This window comes from Giraffa tippelskirchi, chromosome 5 (assembly GCF_054371585.1).
Source record: "Giraffa tippelskirchi isolate mGirTip1 chromosome 5, T2T-mGirTip1v1.2.pri, whole genome shotgun sequence".
In the NCBI taxonomy this organism is placed as follows: domain Eukaryota; kingdom Metazoa; phylum Chordata; class Mammalia; order Artiodactyla; family Giraffidae; genus Giraffa; species Giraffa tippelskirchi.
In genome coordinates this window covers 46,909,487-46,933,709 of record NC_137279.1, presented here as the reverse complement: position 1 = coordinate 46,933,709, position 24,223 = coordinate 46,909,487, and the positions used below count along the sequence as shown (strand labels likewise).

The following is a 24,223-nucleotide window of genomic DNA, read 5'->3' as shown; positions in this document are numbered from 1 at the left end:
ATGTCATAGTGGAAGACTATCCACCAAACACCCCATACAACAGGGACACAAGTGAGAAATAACTTGAGACCAACTGTTGCACCAATTATCTACCCTGACTAATGCACTCAACGTCAACACTTTCTGCTGCTTCCCACATGAGTGACGCAGCAGACACAGAGAGCACATATGGTAAACCCAAACCTCCTCCAGCAGAAAACTCACCCAAAAAAAATTAAGAAAACTTTTTCAGATTCCTTGGAAGACTTAAGACCTGCTCTCTTATTTCTATAGGGAAACTTGAAAGTATATGCCAATTTAAATACCAGAAAAGAGAAAATAAGAAAAGGGGAATACATGTTTGGTAACCTAATCCCACAGTATTTAAGTGAAGTGAAAGTCGCTCAGTCATGTCCGACTCTTTGCGACCCCAGGGACTGTATGGTCCATGGAATTCTCCAGGCCAGAATACTGGACTTTCTTTCCTTTCCTTTCTCCAGGGGATCTTCCCAATCCAGGGATCAAACCCAGGTCTCCCGCATTGCAGGTGGATTCTTTACCAGCTGAGCCATAAGGGAAGCCCAAGAATACTGTAGTGGGTAGCCTATCCCTTCTCCAGTGGATCTTTCTGATCCAGGAATCGAACTGGGGTCTCCTGGATTTCAGGCCAATTCTTTACCAACTGAGCTATGTATTTTAAGGTAAGATGCAAATAGAAAAGGGTTATGGTCGGTCAAAGTGGGAGAAATTAAGAAGAGAGTCTCCCTCTCTTTTGATGGTATCGACAATGGAAACAGAGCGCCATCTTGGATCACTGGTCCCTCAGACATTTTATCTCTATTTAGCATCATCCAGCAGGGCTACATGGAAATACTAGGCTCTGCATTAGGGAGTTCCCAGAGGGACAAAGTAGAGAAGGAAAGTGCTACCCACCTCTTTGGTTTGACTGTAGCCAACCCTGTCCTTTTTCACTCAGAGGCTACTTACCTGGTAGGGGTACAGGGTGACCCCGTTGGTTCTCGACAGGGACCAGGTGCCGTCCAGGTACTGGTGAGCCTGGATGGCCACTGAGCTGAGGATGTTCCCATTGCTGGGACTGGTGGCCATCTGGAGGCTGACCTTGGCCTGGTGGGTTGGAGACCCACTCTTCTTCTCCGCCCCATTGCTGACCCCGAGGCTGTTGGGTTTGCTGCTATGCTTATTGGTGACAAAGGCTGTGTAGCTGGAGGGGGCATAGGAGGCAGGCACAAAAGCCCAATCCCTGGGCTGCTGGAGCGCCCCCACGTGCCGGGACCCCACCAGAGTGGGGACGTTGGAGAGGGGTGGGGGAGAGCCAGGGGAGCCATCAAAGTGCTCGCTGCCAGCTGCCTGTTCCAGGGTCAGCACCATCTGAATGGCCTCCTGCTTCAGCTGGTTCAAGTGTGTGGCACAAATGTCACAGCGGTTGTCCCTGTCATTCCATGCCTTCCGGATGGTATTGGGGACCTGGAGCTTGTCGTGAATCACAGCTGAGAAAGCAGGATCCTGGAGAACACATAAACAAACAAAAAAAAAGGAAAGCCTATAAATCAAGGCTGGTAGGTGCAATTCAGATGTCTAGTTTATGAGTTAAGCCCTTCGTGTATCCAAGAAGTTGGATTGTTTGATTGACATCCAGCAGAAATGAGCAGCCAAATTGGCAGACAAGCCTCTAGTTTATAAACACATTTGACAAATGTAATATTTTACAATGGAGACTTTAGGGAATTAATTTTATATATCATTTCTAAGCATCCTCCTTACCAGACTAGTCAAATAAGAACGTTCCAGACTTTTCCCCTTGTGTCCGCAATAGCTATATAGGCATACCTGGATGCTCCCAAGGTGTTCACAAATGGGTGAAGTAGACACAAATGGGTGTCCAGGCCTGGTAGGGGTGAGTTCAGTCACTCTGGACTGATGCTCTGTGCCCCGCCCCACTTGACAGCAGACGGAGATACTACTTGTGACCCACAACAGAGGTTCTGTTCTAAGAAAACCCCGGCCTCATCAGCATTGTTCGCTAAGTTCCACTGGAAGAAAAACCAACTAAACAGATTCTAGCCCAGAGATACAGCCTCTCCAGCAGTCCAACAGACCCCTCCAGAGTCCCCATGTTTACCATCAACCCCCAGCAGGCTGGCCATGCCCGCACCCACGTAGCTGACATTCTGAACCATCAGAAGAAAAATATCTCCTTCATAAACAGTCCAAGATACTTTTCCCAAGAAACTTCATCTAAAACTATTAAAAACTCTTTTTCTCAGAAGCATATATTTAAAAGAAACCAGAAAATGAATTTAATGAAGATAATCTTTCATTTGTGTGTGTGTGTGTGTGTGTGTGCGCGCGCTAAGTCGCTTCAATCATGTCCAACTCTTTGCAACCCTATGGACTATAGCCCACCAGACTCTTCTGTCCATGGGATTCTCCAGGCAAGAAAACTGGAGTGGGTTGCCATGCCTTCCTCCAAGGGATTTTCGCAACCCAGGGATCAAACCCGAGTCTCTCTTACAGCGCCTACATTGGCAGGCAGGTTCTTTACCATTAGCACCTCTTGGGAAGCTCCTTTCTTCATTTACTTTGTTTTAATTTTTGTAGGAAAGCAGGACTGCACAGAGAAACGAGCACCAGGTATGTTAACCGGTTATCAAAATATTTGGATTCTAGTTCCAGTTCTGCTACTCATTAGCTGTGTGACCTTGGACCACTTACGGAGCCTCTCTGAACCTCTCATATGTCACTCAAGGCCATGGCCTATCTTTACTGTAGGGTTCTTCCACCTCCATGACTCTGTGTAGGGAAATGGGGATACAGTAGGGTACACTGTAGGGTACAATGTCTGAAGAAATGGACAGAACCTCTGTGCTGTTTAGGGGCCTGGTTAAACTTTTGAGATTCTACAATTGCTGCAATTAACTCATGAGGCTTATCTCAACGTGTTTTTTCCTGAGGACGTTAGAAGAAAATCTTCCCCTCTGAAATTTGTGGTATCTTTTATGGGGTAGAAACCCCATCGGGGCTGAGTAGGATTTGATGAGCTGGGGGTGAGGGGGGCAGTGTGGGGCAGCCAGGGTGGGCAGGGAGATCAGTGATGGGAGGGTCACTCTTCATTATGATCCATCTTGATTATGGGCTCCAGCATTTTGTTTTCCCTGTTTAACTACCCTGAACAGCTCTTCAGCATGCACTGATTAATTGATTAATAAATCAAGAGGCCTCTTTACACAGCAGCAGTGAGGAGTGGCTCAGAGGGGTAGAAACTCAAGACGGTCATAGAAAATGATGGGAAACAATAGGAGGTCAAGGTTGACCAAGTCTGACTGATGAAGTGATGCAAACCATACGAGACCTGTTTGTGGCGCCCTTCTCAGCGACAGCTGCCTTGTCCAGAGTCCCTGACCAAAACTCAGCACATGTGGGACCCAAAAGGATCCCTAGGGACCATTCTAGAGCAGACTATCACCTCAGTTTCCAAATAAGAAAACTAAGCCCCCCAAAGGGTTAAAAGCTTGGACTATACCCAGACTAGTTGACCTCTAGTCCATGATTTTCCACTGCAAGAGCCAAACAGCCATCTTCATCAATGGACTCAGAATTTTGCACAGACATAAGGTTTTTACCACCTTCATCTATGAAATGTTCATTTAATGAAAAGGAAATATTTGGGCCCCCATATGTATCAAAATACAGTTTCTTGCTTTTTCACATAATATTACATACTGAGCATTTTCCCTTGTCAATACATGTCATTTGAAAATGTGATTTTTTTAAATGACCACATGGTATTTTCTCCTGTGGTTGTTTCATAAGTCATTTTTTAATTCCCACATCTACTACCTAATTAGAGGCAGGGTGAGAAATAAGAGACTGGCATTCAAAAGCAATCTGCTCCCCATGGCTTATGCTTTCAAGGCACCAAACTATTTGGTTTCAAGAAAGCTCAAATTAATTGCTTGCTTAGAATATTTTTGTTAACCCAATCACCTGAAGTAGCATCATAGGAAAAAGGGAGTTATAAGACCAGCCCCATTCACACATCATAGTTGATTTTAGATTCCTGTAGAATCTGGATTTGACTCTAACATCTGCAGCTGGAGTAGAAAAGATACATCCCCTCCACAAAAACTGCCTAACGCTGAGGACTCATTTTCTCTCTTCTTTCTTGGTTTTCACACTCTCCCTTGAAGTACCCTCCTCACTTAGCCTGCTGCTATTTGCCGCTTGACTTCCCACATGGATCAAACAATACATGTTGGCTGCGCAGCGGGCTGAGGATCTTGGTTCCTGTTCTCTCTGAGTTCAGACTCCAAGGAACCCTCTCGGCTCCTGGACTACCCAGTGCCAGGTCCCCTTGCTGCCCCCTCTAGTCTGGGACCAACCAGCACACGCTCAGGCACATGGGGTCCAGCACTCCCCTCCCAGTTCCCAAGGCACTGACAAAACCATCAGGATCCCTGCAGCTGAGCCCACAACTAGGATGGCCCCTGACATCCAGGAAGTCGCAAAGCCCAGAGCCCACCACTGCCTCATCCACAGGAAAGCAAGATGGATGGTTTAACGAGTCTGCCATTGCTGATGGATGTCAAGAGGTGTTCCCTAAATTAAACCACCCTTGATCTGAAACCTTAAGTGAGTTCTTAGCATCAAAAGGCCTCAGTAAGTCAAAAGATACATCTTATGGAAACTAAAATCCCTTTCAAGTGCTGGTCTACATACTGTAAATATTTTAGTGCACCTCAAAACTTCAAAGAGGAAAGGTCAACAGACAGAGTCTTCTATAAGTGATGGACTAAAGGGAATACTGCTTCCTGGGAGAGTAGGAATAAACAGGGAGAAAAGAAGCCTTCAGAATCATGGAAGGCTCACACATGCTGAGTTCTCCTGACATGGACAGGAAAGGACCGTTGTGGCCCCAGGAGATGGACTAGGGGAGTGCCCTCCAGTTCAGCTCGCACCAAAAGAAACCTGGACCCAGAGAGGGAATGTGCTTAGTATGCAGTCTAGCATGCTACCTAGTGTGTGGACTCAAACACTTTCATACTGTCTTGTCCTGACTCATCTTGTGACCTCAGAAAGTCAGATGGGAATAACAGGAATCTGTGCACAGCCAAACCTCTATTTTTGGAGTCCTGATTTTTATTTCAGCACCTTGGAAAATGGGCTGACAGCATTTGGGCAATGTTTTCATCCTAAATTTTCAACTTAAGGATTCTGTGCTCAAAACATTCTCATCTTTCAAAAATAATACAAAATCATTATTATTCCACATGCACCATGGAGAGGAATTCAGTCTGCCGGAATACACAAGGCAATCTTAGAGAGCCATTAGATTATGAGAGATCTCCAGAGGACGAAGCAGGACACCGGTTTTCCTGAAACAACCCTAGAAGAGGTGGAAGAGCTAGGGATTGGCAAACCATTTTCTGGCATTCTCTTTGTTCTTTTGTAGCAGTCACTAAGTGGGCAGACATAGGTGTCTGCATGAGCAACTGAGTGCACACACACACATATTAACTTCATTTATCCCTAACTTTCCTTCTAAGGACCTTTTGTTGTTTAGTCACTAGCTAAGTCATGTCCAGCCTCCTCTGTCCATGGAATTCTCCAGGCAAGAATACTGGAGTGGGTTGCCATTTCCTCCTCCAGGGGATCTTCCTGACCTGCACGTCTCTTGCATCTCCTGTATTGGCAGGGGAGTTCTTTACTACTGAGCCACCAGGGAAGCCCCCTAAAGACCATTCAAAATTCATTTTATTTTCCCTTAATCCTATTCTTATTTCAATAGTCACTGTGTGTTAGTTGCTGAGTTGTGTCTGACTCTTTGTGACCCCATGGACTGTACACATTGCCAGGCTCTACAGGGGATTTTCCAGGCAAGAATATTGGAGTGGGTTGCCATTTCCTTCTCCAGGGGACCTTCCCAACCCAGGGATCGAACCCGGGTCTCCTGCATTGCAGTCAGATGCTTTACCGTCTGAGCTACTAGGGAAGCCCAATAGTCACTATCAAACTAAATAGTGCTATTATCCACTCTGGGACCCAGGCTAGAAATCTAGAACCTTCTTGCCTCTTCCTATTCCCTTCAATCCAATCACGAAGTGTAGGAAACGGTCTTTCTTAAAAGCTCTTGAATGGTCCCGCCTCTCCATGCTCACTGCCATGAGAAAGCTTTCAGCATTTCTCACATCATCATGGTCTCCCAGATTATAGCCTGGACCTCAAAACCCTCCCAGCACCAAAAAAACAAAAAAGGATAAAACAGAAGTCAGTCACCATCCTGCTTTCCTACAACTCCACTCTTGAAACTATCTTATTATCTCTAGTTTTTATTTGCAGAACTGTTTGTCTGTTAGACTGTCAGCCCCTTAAGAGGAAATATCTTTTCCATCTTTAATTCCTCCAAGTCTAGAATAGTGTCTACTTCACTTCAGGGCCCAACAAACATTTGTCAAATAAACAAATTTAAAGAACTCAACCAAAGCTAAAACGATCAATAATGAAGTTGGTCTTGGTCCATCTGTCATTTATTTTGTCTGTGTGAGCTAGTTGCCTCTTATAAAAATGGTCATGAAATAAATTCCTTCTACTCTAAAGCTAATATAATTTTCCAACAGCACTTGTTCTGCCTGACTAAAGAGCCTAAAATGAGTCAACCATAATCTAGACAGCTTCCTTTTACCTGAAGCTTTCTTAAACTACCAGAACAGATCCTCTATTCTCTCCTCAATACACAATCTATTGCTCTTTTCTCTAAGTTCCCAAGAAAATAATGTTGATATGCAAGGAATTTTTTTAACCATCAGGCCAGCTCATCAGCAGGCCACCAAGAGAAATCTACTGAAGGGAAAACTCCACGTCGATACCACACACCTGGTCCAGTAGGGTTAGGCCTCAGCAAGCGGGTAGTGTGCTTATTTTCCAAGAGCCAGCAGCCAGGTTTCAACACATGAGGCAGGGCTGCTAATGAGCGTGGGAAGTCTGTGGAATCTGAGCCAGAAAACAAGAGCTACCGCCCAGGCAAAACCAAGCTGTTTACTAGTGTCTTCACTGCTTTCTTCCCACTTCATCTTCAAAGGGATGAGCTCCTCGGCAATAAACACTCAAGCCAGTTTTGAGGACAGGACTTTTTTTCCCCAGCTTTATTTTGGCCAAAAGAGTACTTAGAGTGCATTCCCGCAAAGCCTCTGGGTCTGTGAGGAAGACAACAGCTGGAGTCAGAGTCCAGCGTGAGTTGTGCAAACTCCTGCTGATGTTTACTCCTGGTTTATTATTCTAGAGGCCTCTAGCGACAAGCTCAACAAGACTTAAACTGTCCTTCAAAGGCAGTTTCTTTCCACTTTGTCCCTAAACTTTCTTCTTCCATAAATGCTATCCCATGAGGCCCAGAATGGTGGCTAGAACTCCAAGAATGCAATGTTTTGTTCCCCACGGCAGGCAGTTTCCCAGAAGATCAAGGGACTTTACCCTCACACACCTTGTAATCTTTCCACCCGAGGGTCTGCCTCCCGCCCCCTGCCTGCCTCCTGCCACATTCCCCATCCGTGTCCTTTCCATCTCAAGAATCTCAGCGTTCTTCCCAGCAGTCCTATTCCCAAAGGCCAGTGTCCATATTAATGATTCTGTGTTTTGACTGGAAACAGCAAAATTGGCAGTTTGCAAAACAACAGATAGCAAACCTCAGGTGAATCTGACCCAAGAAAACAAGTGGTTTTGTTTTTTCCTTAACTTTTTATTTTGTATTGGGGTATTGCCGATGAACAATGCTGTGATAGTTTCAGATGAACAGTGGAGGGACTCAGCCATATATATATACATGTATCCATTCTCCCCCAGACCCTTCTCCCATCTAGGCTGCCACATAAACATTCTCATTCATACCTGAACATTCATATATTTGAATTCAAATGTCTCAAAAGAACTGGGCCTTTTCCAACTTGGTAATTTCAGAAGGAGGCAAAAACAAATTTCACTTAGCCATTGGTATTACTAGGAAGAAGACTCTAAAACCTGACATCTAAGGATACCCCAAAATGCCAACCAGTGGGTTTGATTGCTTCCTCAGGAAGATCTGGTTCCTCCATGCTCCTCAGCCTTGATCTAGCATCTCACTGACCACATGTGCTTGATGGGACATGCAAGATCGAGGGGATGCAAAGGATTGGGGAACCCAGAGTGTCTCTCACATGAGACTCTACTCAGCAGCTGTCATGCTGAATCTACCCAGCAGGAATGGACAAATAAACATCAATATCCTTTACTCCTGTTGTTCAGAGTTCCCAAATGCACAAACAAGGCAGAGAACTGATTAGAAAGTGTGACAAGCAGTGACATCCCAGTGCTCTTTGTAGAGAAGAGTGACCACCCTCATAGGCTGCCATTCTCGCTGACGCACTGTGGGAACTCAAGAAAGTCCCTGAGTGTTTCACTCAGTTGGGCACAGGAGACACAGCAGGGCTCATTCTCCAAAGTTAGTGACGGGGAGAAAGAGAGGCATGAAAGAGGTGACCGGGTGCATGTCAGAGTCTGTTCCAGGTGAGGTCTGAGACAACCCAAAGAACCAGCACCACAGTGACAGCAGCTCAGCCAGGCCCTGGAATCACAGCTGGCCCACAGAACTGCTCTGTGAACCTGAAACTTCCTAGCCTTCCAGGCCTCATCCAGATCCCAGGCTTTTTATCATTATTGAACTCCAGCACTGATCTTACATAGAAAAAAGAATGAATATTAAAGATGCTGGGTAATGAGCTCAGAAAGACCAAAAAGAAAAAAAAAGTCAAAGGAAGAAACGTTCAATGTCAGACCAAAGTTGTTCTACATAAGAAACCAAATTAACCTGGACTGTAGTGACTTTGCACACGGCCTAAGCCACCCTGCCTAGTGTTACAGACGAGAGATGCTGGCATTAGAGATGCACGTGTGCTTCAATTTGAATGATTGTATTCAGGACGCGAGGCTGCTGGGAGCACCAGAGGTAGGCAGGATGCAATTAATAGGGCTGCTTGCTGCAACATGTGAAAAAGTGTTGCATATGATAAGACTTATCTGCTTCAAAGGAAAAAGATTTTTAATTGGAACTTCATATGATTAAGAAAAGTTCTTGGATTCTTTTGAGGAAAAGAATAGTTGAGATATTTCTCATCATGACCACAGAAATTATTTTTATGTCTATGTCTCTCATCTTTTCCAACTGGATGGCACGGACAGTGTCTCGATGCTTTTGAAAAAGCTTGGTAGTGAGTATAGGAGGTTCAGGTGCTCCCCTGGTAGCTCAGATGGTAAAGAATCTGCCTGCAATGTAGGAGACCTGGGTTCGATCCCTGGGTGGGGAAGATCCCCTGGAGGAGGAAATGGCAACCCATTCCAGTATTCTTCCCGGGAGAATTCCATGGACAGAGGAGCCTGGTGGGCTATAGCCCATGGGATCACAAAGAGTTAGACAGGACTGAGTGACTAACACTTCCACTTTCATGGGAGGTTCAAGACCTGGCTCCATTACTCAGTAGCTGTGGGACAGCTGTGGGAGCCATTTTTAAAAACCTATCCAAGCCTCAGTCTCCTTAAATGTAAAAATGGAAATTGATAATAGTCCCTATTTTAATGAGTTATGTAAGTATTATATGTGCAACATGTTTAGCAGATTCCTGATGCCTGGGTCAGAAAGATCCGCAGGGGTAGGAAATGGCAACCCTCTCCAGTATTCTTGCTGCAAGAACCCCATTAAAAGGCAAAAATGATGAGCCTCCCACATTGGAAGGTGTCAGATATGCAGATGATACCCCTCCGCAGAAAGTGAAGAGGATTTAAAGAGCCTCTTGATAAAAGTGGAAGAGAAGAGTGAAAAAGCTGGCTTGAAACTCAACATTCAAAAAACAAAGATCATGGCATCTGGTCCCATCACTTCACGGCAAATAGATGGGGAAACAATGGAAACAGTGACAGACTTTATTTTCTTGGGCTCCAAAATCACTGCAGATGGTGCTTGCAGTCACGAAATTAAAAGACACTTGCTCCTTGGAGGAAAACCTATGACAAACCTAGATAGTGTATTCAAAAGCAGAGATATTACTTTGCTGACAAAGATCCGTATAGTCAAAGCTATGATTTTTCCAGTAGTCATGTATGGATGTGAGAGTTGGACCATAAAGAACGCTGAGCATGGAAGGCTTGATGCTTTTGAACTGTGGTGTTGGAGAACTCTTGAGAGTCTCTTGGACTGCAAGGCAATCCAACCAGTCAATCCTAAAGGAAATTAGTCCTAAATATTCATTGGAAGGACTGCTGCTGAAGCTGAAGCTCCAGTACTTTGGCCACCTGATGCGAAGAACTGACTCATTTGAAAAGACCCCAATGCTGGAAAAGACTGAAGGAAAAGGAGGAGACAACAGAGGATGAGTTGGCTAGATAGCATCACTAACTCAATGGACATGAGTTTGAGCAAACTCGGGGAGATAGTGAAGGACAAGGGACCCTGACATGCTGCAGTCCATGGGATCTCAAAGAGACAGACACAACTTAGCAACTGAACAACAAGATTAGATGTACTTTTTACCTGTGGGCTATGATGAACCAATAGGTGGCAAATGGATTTATTTTCGATCTGTGCTGCTGCTAAGTCACTTCAGTTGTGTCCAACTCTGTGCGACCCCACAGACGGCAGCCCACCAGGCTCCCCCGTCCCTGGGATTCTCCAGGCACGAACACTGGAGTGGGTTGCCATTTCCTTCTCCAATACATGAAAGTGAAAAGTGAAAGTGAAGTCGCTCAGTCGTGTCTGACTCAGCGACCCCATGGACTGCAGCCTACCAGGCTCCTCCGTCCATGGGATTTTCCAGGCAAGAGCACTGGAGTGGGGTGCCATTGCCTTCTCCCATCGATCTGTAAGTAGTTGTATTAAAGTGAAAGTGAAAGTCACTCAGTCATGTCCAACCCTTTGCGACTCCATGGACTGTAGCCTGCCAGGCTCCTCTGTTCATGGAATTCTTCAGGCAAGAATACTGGAGTGGGTAGCCATTCCCTTCTCCAGGGGGTCTTCCCAACCCAGGGACTGAACCCAAATCTCCCGCATTGCAGGCAGATTCTTTACCATCTGAGTTACCAGGGAAGCCCAAGAATACTGGAGTGGGTAGCCTATCCCATCTCCAGCAGATCTTCCCGTCCCAGAAATCAAACTAGGTCTCCTGCATTGTAGGTGGATTCTTTACCAGCTGAACTACCAGCAAAGCCCTAGTTGTATTAAGGAATCTGTTAGTTATCTAATTATGAAATTTCATAATGTTTCTTTTTATTTCTTTAATTGATTTTATGTGTATGAAACACTGCAGAAACGTACTTGGCTGTTTTCTTGGATTTACTACAAAAAGATAAAGTAACTAAAATTTGGTGTTGCTGCTGTTGCTTTTAAAAGATGGAATTTTAGCAGATAAACTCTGTTTTGACCATGTGCTGATGTGCTCAGTCATGGCCGACTCTTTGTGACCCCATGAACTGTAGCCCTCCAGGTTCCTCTGTCCATGGAATTTTCCAGGCAAGAATACTGGATTGGGTTGCCATTTCCTTCTCTAGTTTTGACTATAAACCACAACAAACTTAAAGACTTCTGCTGGTTCCCCTGTGAGCTAACCCTTGCAACCCAAGGGCCCCATGTAATTTATTTCAAGCTGTCCTGTCAGACGTTTTTCTCTGGGTTCCTCATGTGACCATGCAGGACAGGCAGGATGGTTTCCCTCTGCCCCTTAGAAGCTCCTTCATTTCCCCTCTCTGTGCCTTTGCTTACATTCCTGCCCTGATGACAATTCCCATGTTGCCTTATAAACCACAGGAAAATTTAGGGGGCTAGGAGTGGGAGAGTAATGGGTATGTTCACCAGTGTGATGGTTTCCTGGGTATCTATGTGTGACCAAATATATCAAACTGTACACTTCAGATGTGTACCATTTAGTGAATGTCAATCATATACCCATTACGCTAAAAAAAAAAATTTGTTTATCCATAGTAAGGCCCAGCTCATCCACAAAGTCTGACTCCCAGGAGGCACTTCCAATGCACTTTTCTGGTCTGAGTGACTCACACCACTTAGCAAACACTTCCTTGTTGGTTAGAGCCGTACATGCTCTATCTCTACGATCGTGGTAAATTCCTAGGAGGCAGAAACCATGTCATAATTTCAACAGTAATGATAACTTCTACTCTTGCCCCCCTGGTATCTACTCCAGATAGCAGCCAGGGAGATCCTCATAAGTCTTAAATCTGATCCTAGCGGTCCTTGGCTAAAAATCCTCCCATGGCCCCCACCCTACTTCCCTCAGTCAAATCAAAGTATTAGAGTCTGTGTTTACAAAACTCATTTTAGATACCAGTCATCCAGTCATTAAATCTCTGACCCTAAATCGACTGAAGTTTGTGGATTCACTTGGATTATTTATTTCAAGTAGCATTTGCAGGATAAAAATTAAAATTAAAAAGTAATTTGAAGAATCAAAAAACAAAACTAAACAAAAACCCAAAAACAACAGCAAAAAAATCAAAGTGTTTGCACTGGGTTCTACAGGATCTGGCCTCCTGCCCCTTCTCGTACTTCAGCTCCAACCACTGCTCCGTGACTCAGTCTGCTCCAATCACAAGAGCCTGGGTTCTTCCTCCATCACATCAGGAATGCTCACTGACACCTCAGTGGCCCTGTACTTCCTCCTGCTTCTTCATGGAAACCTTGTGCCTATACATACAGGCCTGACTGTCTCTTACCACCTGCAAGCTGGTCAAATATCCCCTTGAAATGAGGCCTCCCTGACCACCTCATTACAGTTGGAGTCACCCCAAGCACTCACTAACCCCCGATCTGCCTTTTGTCTCCCTACACCATTGTCTAACATAGCAAGAGGATTCCAGAAAAACATCTACTTCTGCTTCATTGACTACACTCAAGTCTTTGACTATGTGGATCACAACAAACTGTGGAAAATTCTTAAAGAGATGGGAATACTAGACCACCTTACCTGCCATCTGAGAAACCTGTATGGAGGTCAAGAAGCAACAGCTATAATCATACATGGAACAACAAAATTCAGAAAGGAATATGTCAAGGCTGTATATTGCCACCTTGCTTATTTAACTTATATGCAGAGTACATCATGTGAAATGCCAGGCTGGATGAAGCACAAGCTGGAATCAAGATTGCTGGGAGAAATACTAATAACCTCAGATATGCAGATGACACCGTCCTAATGACAGAAAGAGAAGAGAAATTAAAGAGCCTCTTGATGAAGGTGAAAGAGGAGAGTGAAAAAGCTAGTTTAAAACTCAACATTCAAAAAACGAAGATCATGGCATCTGGTCCCATCACTTCATGGCAAACAGATGGAGAAACAATGGAAACAGTGAGACTTTATTTTTTGGGGCTCCAAAATCACTGGGGATGGTGACCACAGCCATGAAATTAAAGGACGCTTCCTCATTGGAAGGAAAGCTGTATTAAAGCAGAAACATTACTTTGCTAACAAAGGTCCATGTAATCAAAGCTATGGTTTTTTTCAGTAGTCATGTACTGATGTCAGAGCTGGACAATAAAAAAGGCTGAGCACCAAAGAATTGATGCCTTCAAACTATGGTGCTGAAGAAGACTCTTAAGAGACCCCTGGACTGCAAGGAGATCAAACCAGTCAATCCTAAAGGAAATCAACCCTGAATATTCACTGTAAGGTCTGATGCTGAAGGTGAAGCTTGATTATTTTGGCCACCTGATGCAAAGAGCCAACTCATTGGAAAAGTTGATGATGCTGGAAAAGATTGAAGGTAGGAGGAGAAGGGGACGACGGAGGATGAGATGGTTGGATGGCATCACTGCTTCAACGGACATGAGTAAGGCTCTGGGGAGTAAGGCTCTGGGTGCATTTTAATAAACATCCCAGGTGATTCGGTGGTTTGGGGTTACAGAGGAAGGGATGGGAAGGGAGACAGAGATGGGGCAGGGAGAAGGAAGAGGTGCCTCTCCATTTTAAGTTTCTAAGCTTAGCTCTGGCCTTTGGAGAGCAGTTGACCATTTCCTGCAGGGCTCACCATGCCACCCAATGGACTGCAACGGTTCTGAAAACCTCAACTTTTTCTAGACAATAATTCAAGACAGTGATAAATGGCTCTTGCAACACAGCCAAGACTACAGGTATAAGCAAATGTCTTTTCACTCAATTCTCTCCTTACTCCCATAGTTTCAACCCCTGGTGATTTTGATCCCTAGGAGACATTTGGAAATACCTGGGGACATTTTTTGCTGTCACAACTGAGAGGAGGCTACTGTCATCTGGTGGGTAAAGGCCTAGGATGATGCTAAATGTCTTATAATGCATAGAAAAAAACTCTCATGACGAAGAATGATCCAGGCCCAAATATCAATTGCGCTGAGCTCAATCCCTGGCCTGAGCCCTCTCCCTGATTCCTTCTCACACGCTTTCCTAGGAACCTCTAGGCAGAACCAAAAGAGGGCTATTCTAAATCTAGAAGCTAATCTGGGCTCTCATCTGCTTTGGTTTCTCTTAAGTGTGGAGATGCCCATGGCTGATTCATGTTGATGTGTGGCAAAAAGCAACACAATATTGTAAGGCAATTATCCTCTAATTAAAAATACATAATTTTTTCAAAAAAATTCTAAAAAGCACAATCTCTACATTGACCTCTGGGTACTGGGTATTGGCTGACTAGTGGCCCAGTCACAGAGGGTGTGGGTGAGTGAGCCGGGGGGCAGGCACCGGCCCCAGGCTAATAAACCCCCCACACCATGGCCCCCAGCCTGGGGCTGCCCTAGCATCTGCATCACAAGCCACTGCCCTTCCTGGTGAGATAGGCACTGCTGAGAATGCCAGGCGATGTTTTCTAGAGTGTGGTGGGTGAGGCTGACAGGAGACTCAAAGTCCCAACCACATGGAACCGTGAATCTGGTCGGCGGTTCAGGGGGCGGCAGTAAGTCTGTCACCCTCAGCTCTGCCGCCTGCCCCGGTCTGAGAGGGCACTGCTGAGGTTGCTATAACTACGAAATCCTTCAAGCCTCTGGCCAGATTTCAGGTCATGGTAACTTTGCAATTTCCCTCTTGGAGAAAGAAAACCAATGCCATGACAAGAAAAAGTCATCTCTGAGATGTAATTTGGTGCAATTATAGAGAAGACCAGAGAGTCTTTGTTCCTGCAAAAACCACATTATGTAGCACAGGCTACATGCCAGGTTCCATGCTGGTTGGGTTTGGTGAGTGAAGTCCTAAAGGCTTCCTCCATAAGTGCCCCAGCAGAGGAGACCAAGAGGACGAGGACCTGACCGGACATTTCTGTTTCCACTCATGATACGTTAGTGATGCCATACACACCCTTGGCAAGGGCAGTCCTAGACACATCGGACAGATCACACCTCCACGACCTAGTTATAAGATCTGAGCTTGGCAGCCTGGAACCTAACCATCCGTCATCAGACATTCGTCTGCTCATTTGGGGTGGGATGGATTAATCACAGAAGAGCCAGGAATCCTTCTCACCCTTCTTTTTTCCATAATGATCTCAAGTGAAAAGTCACTGAGATGAACAAGACTGCTCAAAAAGCTCTGAATATGGGGTGCTGGGAGGGCTGGGGGCTCGGGACAAGCAGGAAGGCTTTATCCAGCTTCTCTGCCAGCTTTGGTTAGTAACAGTCATTCCTAAGAAGCCAGTTGCTGTGAACCATTTACAAACCCACAAGTTAGAGAACCAGCCATCCAGCCAGCCTCGATTCAGGGTCCCACCCTCTCAATCCTGACCAGGAGTTACCACAAGGCAGTGATGGTTTCTAGACATGCCCCTGGGCCTGTACCATGATTGGCATCCTCCTGAGAGACTGCCACCCCTGCCAACCCCGCACCAACACAATTTTAACCTCTCTCAGGGCCACAATGATTCCTGGCTTCTCAGAGGAGTCTTGTGGCAGGGAGGGCTGCCACATCATCTTGAGGAAGGATGTGAGGAAGAGCTGAAGCTGTCTGTTTTGAGTGATGCCTTCTGCTGTTGCTGCTGCTAAGTCACTTCATTCATGTCCAACTCTGTGCGACCCCATAGACGGCAGCCCACCAGGCTCCCCCGTCCCTGGGATTCTCTAGGCACAAACACTGGAGTGGGTTGCCATTCCCTTCTCCAATGAATGAAAGCGAAAAGTGAAAGTGAAGTCGTTCAGTCGTGTCCGACTCTTCGCGACCCCATGGACTGCAGCACACCAGGCTCCTCCGTCCATGGGGTTTTCTAGGCAAGAGTACTGGAGTGGGGTGCCATCGCCTTCTCCAGTGATGCCTTCTAGATGCTCCTATACAGGCTTGACCACAAGAAACCCAGGTTAGTATCAGAAAGAGAGAGAGGGTGAGCAGACCAGGATAGCCCTCTCTGCTGCCTCCAGTCACTCTAGCACATGGGAGATGGCATTTGATAGAGTGCCAGTTGTACTCATCCGCTACACTGTTACATCATTCATCTGTCTTCATATTTTCTAAAGGGGCCTTCTGACTAACAGAGCCTACAAAAGACGGATTTGAATTGGTTGATTCATATACATTGTCTATGTATGTAAACTAATTGTGTAAGAAACTTATGGCAACAGCAACTATCTCACCAAGATCTCTGATGTGTTAATATTCAGCTGCACTGGATCTTAGTTGCAGCATAATGGATCCAATTCCCCAACCAGGGATGGAACTAGGACCCCCTGCATTGGAAGTGTGGGGTCTTAACCACTAGACCACCAGGGAGAACTCTCTGACATGTCAATCGTAGGAAGGACATAACAGCGTCGATGGGAAAGAATGCATTCAGACTGGGGGGGCCACACTGTACATTTTCCCCACTGTACACACATTCCAGGAGGAGAGGGCAACAGAGGATGAGATGGTTGGATGGCATCACCAATTCAATGGACATGAACTTGGGCAAACCCTGGGAGATGGTGAGGGACGGGGAGCCTGGCATGCTGCAGTCCATGGGGTCTCGAAGAGTTGGACGTGTCTTGGTGACTGAACAACACACACACTCACACATGTGCACGCATGTGCACATACACACAGAAATATACATCTTTCTAGGAAACTAGTAAGATGACTCTGGTGGGGCTCAGGGAAAACAGTACAGGTAAGACAGGCTCAGGAATTGAAATTTCCAAGCCTGGGAAGAAAAATCATCTCCCCCATCTCCCACTCCATGCCTCGATGAGATCTCCTCAGGATGTGTTTTCCAGTGATTGTGTGTCTAATAAGAGATAAGATGGCAAAACTCGGTCCCAAGCAGAGTTACCTGCCCCGAAGTAAATCTTAAAGAAGTAGAAATGGGAGAATAATAGCATAGAACACATTCAAAAATAGATTTTAATTTTGGTTACAGATTCCAAGAAAATTTTAAGAAACATGGTATAAACTGGATTCAGGCTTTCCATCCTGACAAGGAGTCAGAAGGAGTGAAAAACTTAGAGCATATCCCCACACATACGTGACCACATTTTAAAACTCCTTAACATGTAGTAATTCCCAATACAAATGCAGACTGATAGATTTTGCCCTGTTTACCTATTCATTCAATATATTCACTCATTCATTTTTTCATTCACTAATTTCATTCATTTATCAAACACTAGGTACCTAATTCGGAGAAGGCAATGGCACCCCACTCCAGTACTCTTGCCTGGACAATCCCATGGATGGAGGAGCCTGGTAGGCTACAGTCCATGGGGTGGCTAGGAGTCGGACATGACTGAGCGACTTCACTTTCACTTTTCCCTTTCATGCACTGGAGAAAGAAATGGCAACCCACTCCAATGTTCTTGCCAGGGATGGCGGAGCCTGGTGGGCTGCCGTCTATGGGGTCGCACAGAGTCGGACACGACTGAAGCGACTTAGCAGCAGCAGCAGGTACCTAATTGTGTCAGGTTCTTTGACAGGTGTTGGAAAACAAGCATAGCTCCAACTTTTATGGACTATTACAAAATATTTTTAAAGATTCATAACAAAATGGTACATCCTTCTCATCTGGGGGAGATGATGAAGGAACTAGCGGAGCTGAACAAAGCTCTGGACCTGAATTACCAGCATCTGGGTTTTGGTACAGGCTTTGTTATTTTTTAGTTTCAGAGCCTCGGTCAAATCATTCAGCCTTCCTGAACTTTAGCCTTCTCATCATAAGACAGGATAAATACTGATGTAAGTATGAAACAAGAGCATAGACATAAAAGCACTTTGTGAAGAGCTCTACAAATGCAACGTGTTATTATTACACACAGTAAGTCTTTCCTGTGTTGACTACTTGAAGAACAGTCAGGGGTAAGCCATGTCCTAATCATGCACCTATCTGTTCACAGCCAGGAGGCTCAAAGTCCAAGTGTCAAAAGGGATAACAGAATAACAGGACCAAAGACAGCCCACACAGGGAGGCCAGAGAGGCCAAGGTCAAGGCATCAAGTCCAGCTCCCTGTTTCCAGACAGGGAAACACTCTCAGCTAAGTGTGTCACAATGAATAGGTCAGAAAAGATAAAGCCAGGGTGGCTCCGCCTCCTCCCTGTGCAGTGGGACTGACTCTGGTACGCTCTGTCCAGGTGCCTTAGGACACCTGTGAGAAGTCAGTTCCCTGGCCTCCTCTCCTCTCTGCTGTGGTGGAATTTTCCAGAAGGACAAAGCAACAGAGTTCCTCACTATCTTGACTTCTGCTGTGAGCCCACTTACAAGCCAGGCAAAGGGAACCATTCAGCGCTGTGGAATAGTTACCAAAAGCCATGAAGACCTTACACAATGTACCCTGGAATCATATAACCCCCTCAGTGCAGTGGGCCAGCCATGAGCAACGGCCTCGTCAGGCAGGCCTCGTGGGTCTCTCTAACATGACCGATGTTCATCCTAGTGATCTGAGATCCAGGAGTTGGGTCCGCATGCACCATGGCCCACAAGATGCAGAGCACACATCCAGAGCATACATAGCTAGAAGAGGGCTCAGGGGAACAGCCTTATGTGGGTTTGGATGGCCACAGATTGTATCCCAACATCTACTCAGGGTCAAAAAGTCAGCAACGGGGCAGGCAGTCCTGTTCAGGAGACACCAGCCCAGGGACTGAAAGGACACTTGGAACCCAGCTAAAATTTTACCCAGCCCTGTTTTGAGGGGTTGGCAGAAGCTTCTGTGGCCCATGGCACAAGGCAAGCTTCAGAGAAGGTCAAGAGTTTCACAGTGGTCTGTGAAGCTACACTAAGAACCTATTTCTCAGTGAGCCCGTGATTATCTAAGGGGGCTAAGCTGAAACAACTACAAAATTCTCAAGAAATATCCTTCAGAAAGAAGGGAATTCTGATGAGGCAAGATCCGTGTTCTCCTCTAGCCACTGCTCAGCTCACTTTCTTCCAAGCTTCAAATGTTGCAGGCAAACTGTGCACACCTCTGGACACCTGCGTCTGGCACCTGACTTAGGGGGTCCACCGACCCAGACAGTACCGGGCCAACTGTCTTCACAGCCACTGGCTGATCAGACTAATGCCTTTGGTGGAATGTGAAGGGCAATTATTTATGCAAAAAAAATACTCTTTTTTTTTTTTATAATACCAGCTACATGGTCAAGAGGCTATCCACATTTTTTTTAAAAAATTGCTCCAAGACAATCCTCTGGAAGTAAGATGTTATAAATGTTTCAGGTGCAGTTCTCCACTGATTTTTTTGCAAAAGCTTATTCTCAAAGGTCTATATGATTGTGTTATTTAAGTTTCAAATACAGATACGTTCAATATTAACTCCACTGTGTTTGCGAGCTGAAAATAGAGCCCAGCTGTGGACAGTGGTTTGATTGAGGCCAGATTTTTCCTCATTATTATTTACAAGCAGAGTTTTGGTTACTTTTTCTACAAATAGTATTACCTGATTTATTGTTAACTAAGCTTGGCCACATTTCTTAGAACTTAATTCATTAAGCCAATAGTATTGAGACAAAAACCTTTAAATTTGAGGCAGTTAATATCAGGGTGGGTATTTTGGGTGAGGGGAGGAGTTATTTCTAGTAAATAATTCAACATTAATGAGTACCATGTATTTCAAAGGCTTAGGGAAGTAGTAAAATGGAATTATTGAAGTTTCTCTTTTAAAAATACCATGGTCCTTTAGGGAAACCATAACCTGTTAATGTTATTTAAACTATTTCTGGATGTTACCATCAACTGAAAACAGGCTGTAAAACCTTCTGGAATCTTTTATTACAATTTCAGGTGAATTTATAAGTGTCATAAAACTTAAGGGAAGAGGAAAGAAAACTCATTTATACATTGTTATTTTACTCATCTTGTAAATGTGAATCAATTGACTTAGAAAAAATTAAAGACATGGAGTTTTAAAAGGCAATGTCCATGCATTTCCTGTGACGACTTCATTCACTCACTCAATAGCTATTAAGCACCTATTACACATCCTACACTGGCAACAGAGTGGAGAGCAAGCTCTGCAGAGCTCTGCTACCTGGAGCTCTATTCTGGAGAAAAATGAATAATGCGCAAGTACATGATCTGCCCTGTGGTGACATACGGAGAACAATGAAGCAAGGCCGGTCAAAAGGGACTTGGGAGTTGGAGTCAGGGGCTGCTCTTTTCCACACGACAAGCAGAGACGGCCTCTCTTACACAGAGACTTGAAGGTAGCAGGTTTGTGGGCCCAGCAGACATCTAGAGAAAGCATCCTAAGCCAGGCCAGGTCCAGAAAGCCCAGAGCAGAGCGCTATCAGCATAACTAGGAACAGAAAGGCCAGCATGGCTGTAGCAGGTGAGTGAGGAGGGGAACTGTTGAAAATCAAGTTGGGGAGAATATCAAGTCTAGAAGTGAGACCCAAGCTAGAGACAGCACTTCAGAGGCCAACAGTGTATAAATAGCATTTAAAATCGTGGGACTAGGGGGGATTACCCAGGGAGTGAGTGTAGACAGAGAAGAGGTGTGATGACTGCGCTCCCAGGATCTATTTAGAGGAGATAAGAAGGAACCAGCAAAAGATACTGAGAGGAACAGATAATGAGGTAGAAGGAGAACCTAAAGAGAATGCTGTCCAGGAAACAAAGTGAAACAGTGGTTCAGGAAGGAGGGAATGATCAATGGTAAACATGACAGGTAGGTCAACTATCAATAAAATGAGGGTTGAAAAGTCATCATGTACACTATATATGGTGGAGAAGATAAATTCTTTCATCTCTGTTTCTCAGTTTCCTCATCCATGTAATGAGGATAATAACAGTACCTACCTTACAAGCATATGTGAGTTAATATTCATAAAACACAAGTGTCTGTAATAGCAGGTGGTCAACAAATCCTTGTAGAATGAATGATTGTAGCAAGATGATCACAGCACAGTGAATGTCTGTTACATCTCACATATCATCCATCTATCATCACTATCTTTGATGACCTTTGCAAGAGTTTTTGACTGAGAGATAGCAACTAAAGGCTGAATGGAGAGAGTCCAAGAAAAGGTGGAGATGAGAGTCTGAAGACAGATGAAGTAAGTTTTTTTTAAAAAATAAATTTGCTGCAAAGGGAATCAAAGAAATGGGGCAGCAGTTAATGAGGGATATGAGGTCAAGAGAGCTCTTAATTTTTTTTTAAGTTGTGAGCTATAACAGCATTTTAGTATTCTAAAAGGAATGATCCATAGAGAAGGAAAAAACGATACAGAAAGAAGAGGAGGTCACTGGAGGATGTCACCTAGCCAGTTGGTGAGGTGGCATTTAGAGAACACCCAGCCTTAAGGAGTGCAAACCCACCCACCGTATCAGCCAAAAGGGAGAGCAAGTGGGCAGACAGTGGGAGCCTGGGAAATTCAGCTGAGAGTGAAGACTAAGAAGGCAGTGTCAGAGGCTGGGAAGAAGAGGAAGGTGTAAAGTAGCCGACCAGGAGAGAGGATAGCAAATAGTACAGTTGCCAGCTGGGACCGAGAGCCTGCTCAAGGTAAATGGTCAGTAAATGAACAAAAAGCAACTGGCAAAGGGATTAATCTCCAAAATATATAAGCAGCTCAAACAGCTCAATGTCAGAAAAACAAACAGCCCAATCAAAAAATGGGCAGAAGACCTAAACAGACATATCTTCAAAGAACATATACCACTGGCCAATAAACACATGAAAAGGTGCTCAACATCGCTCATAATTAGAGAAATGCAAAGCAAAACTACAATGAGATATCACCTCACTGTGGTCAGAATGGCCATCATCAAAAAATCTACAAACATGCTGGAAAGGGTGTGAAGAAAAGGGAATCTTCATGCACTGTTAGTGGGAATATAAACTGATAAAACCACCGTGGAAAACAATATGGAGGTTCATTAAGAAACTAGGAATAAAACCACCATATGACCCAGCAAGCCCACTACTGGGCTTATACCCTGAGAAAAATCACAATTCAAAAAGACACATGTACCCTGATGTTCACTGCAGCATTATGTACAATAGCCAGGATACGGAAGCAATCTAGATACCCATCAACAGATGAATGGGTAAAGAAGATGTGGTACATATATACAATAGAATATTACCCAGTCATAAAAAGAGATGCATTTGAGTCAGATTGAGTAAGGTGGATGAACCTAGAGCCTATTATACAGAGTAAAGTAAGTCAGAAAGAGAAAAAAATATCGTATATTAATGCATATATATATGGAATCTAGAAAAATAGCACTGATGAACCTATATGCAGGGAAGCAATAAAGATGCAGACGTAGAGAACAGACTTGTAGGCACAGCAGGGAAAGGAGAGGGTAGGGCAAACTGAGAAAGTAGCACTGACGTATATACACTATCATATGTAAAATAGATAGCTAATGGGAAGCTGCTATATAACACAGGGAGCCCAGCCTGAGTCTGTGATGACTTAGAGGGGTGGGATGGGAGAGGGAAGGGAGGCTCAAGAGGGAGGATATATATGTATATACATAGCTGAGTCACGTTGCTGTATGACAGAAACCAACATAACATTGTAAAGCAATTATCCTCCAATTAAAAAAAAATTTATAGAAAGAAACTGAACACAGTCATCATGGTTTTGTATTTTACTTTACCCAGGTTCTGCTGGGCAAATACATGGGCCAAGTGGGTGGGCAACAGGATTTTACCAAGGCTGCAGTTTTGTAAAGAGAGTGGGATGAAGAGAGAGATGGGGAGAGGAAGGAAAGAAGGAGGGAAGGAGAGAGGAAAGCAGGGAGGGAAAGACAGCACAGTAGTTCTGGTTAGAGCAGCATAGGGCCAGAGACACATCTGTACCCCAAAACAGCCTGGTGATTCCACCAAGGAAGCCCTCGGCCTTCGCAGGATGCGTAGGAAGCATCCTGGATTTCTGCTCAACGCTTACGTTCACCAGCTTTGACAGCACAGCAAAGGTCTTCTTGCTTTCACCTTGTAAATCAAAACCACACTTCGGCCAATTCCTCTCCTTTACAGATGGAACATTATAGTTCATGATTTATAAGTCAACATCTCATGACCAAATACATCTATTTCACTTGAGACTTTGTGGCCTGTCAAAGCCATCAAGCATTGACAAGAACAAGAAACTGAACCTCGAGGCAGCCATGAAGGAGGTCTTATCAATTAGAAGCAAAGAATTTGTGCTTACTTCCAATTCCAAGATGACTTCTTTCCTACCTCTAATCTACTGCTAAAAGCAAAACAAACATACAAAAACAAAAAAAAACCTAAAGTTTTAAAAATTTAGCAAGAACTTTTTGAAAACCATGTATTCATATTCACAGGTGCTTTCATCATGCTGATTTGGACAATGACCTTAAGGTGTGGAGGGTATTATCCTGGCAGGCAAATGGAGATTCTCAAAAATATATATATCATGGTAGGAAAAAAACACAGATTTTATGGGACTTTCTAAATATTTTTTAACAGTTTTTATACAATAAAGTCATTGGCCAGCCCCAATCTTAAGTCTCAAATGATCCCTGTATGAAATATACTATCTCTTCCAACAATTCACACCCAAGCAACTAATACACTAAAGATACCAAAGGCATTTATCTTCCTAATTCAGCCAGAAGGAAAGTAATAGTGAAGGCAGATAGTTGGAATATATAACTATATTTATGGCTGTTTCTTTCCAAAATAAACATGAATAATATCTGACTCTTGTTCTCCAAATCCTATTTAAGTCAGTGCCTCCTGTCTGTCTGTCCCGTTTCTCTCCCCAACTCCTCATACAAAGGTCTTATTCAGCTGGATTGCTGCCTC

General features: G+C 44.5%; 1 protein-coding gene across 1 annotated transcript in view; it reads right to left on the bottom strand.

The window, feature by feature from the left end:
- KIF26B (kinesin family member 26B) overlaps positions 1-24,223 on the bottom strand; it is a 516,204-nt gene that overhangs the window by 313,575 nt on the left and 178,406 nt on the right. The window contains exon 3 of the mRNA XM_081486872.1: positions 967-1,503. Coding sequence (XP_081342998.1) covers positions 967-1,503 — 537 coding nt within the window. The remainder of the gene's footprint in view (positions 1-966; positions 1,504-24,223) is intronic.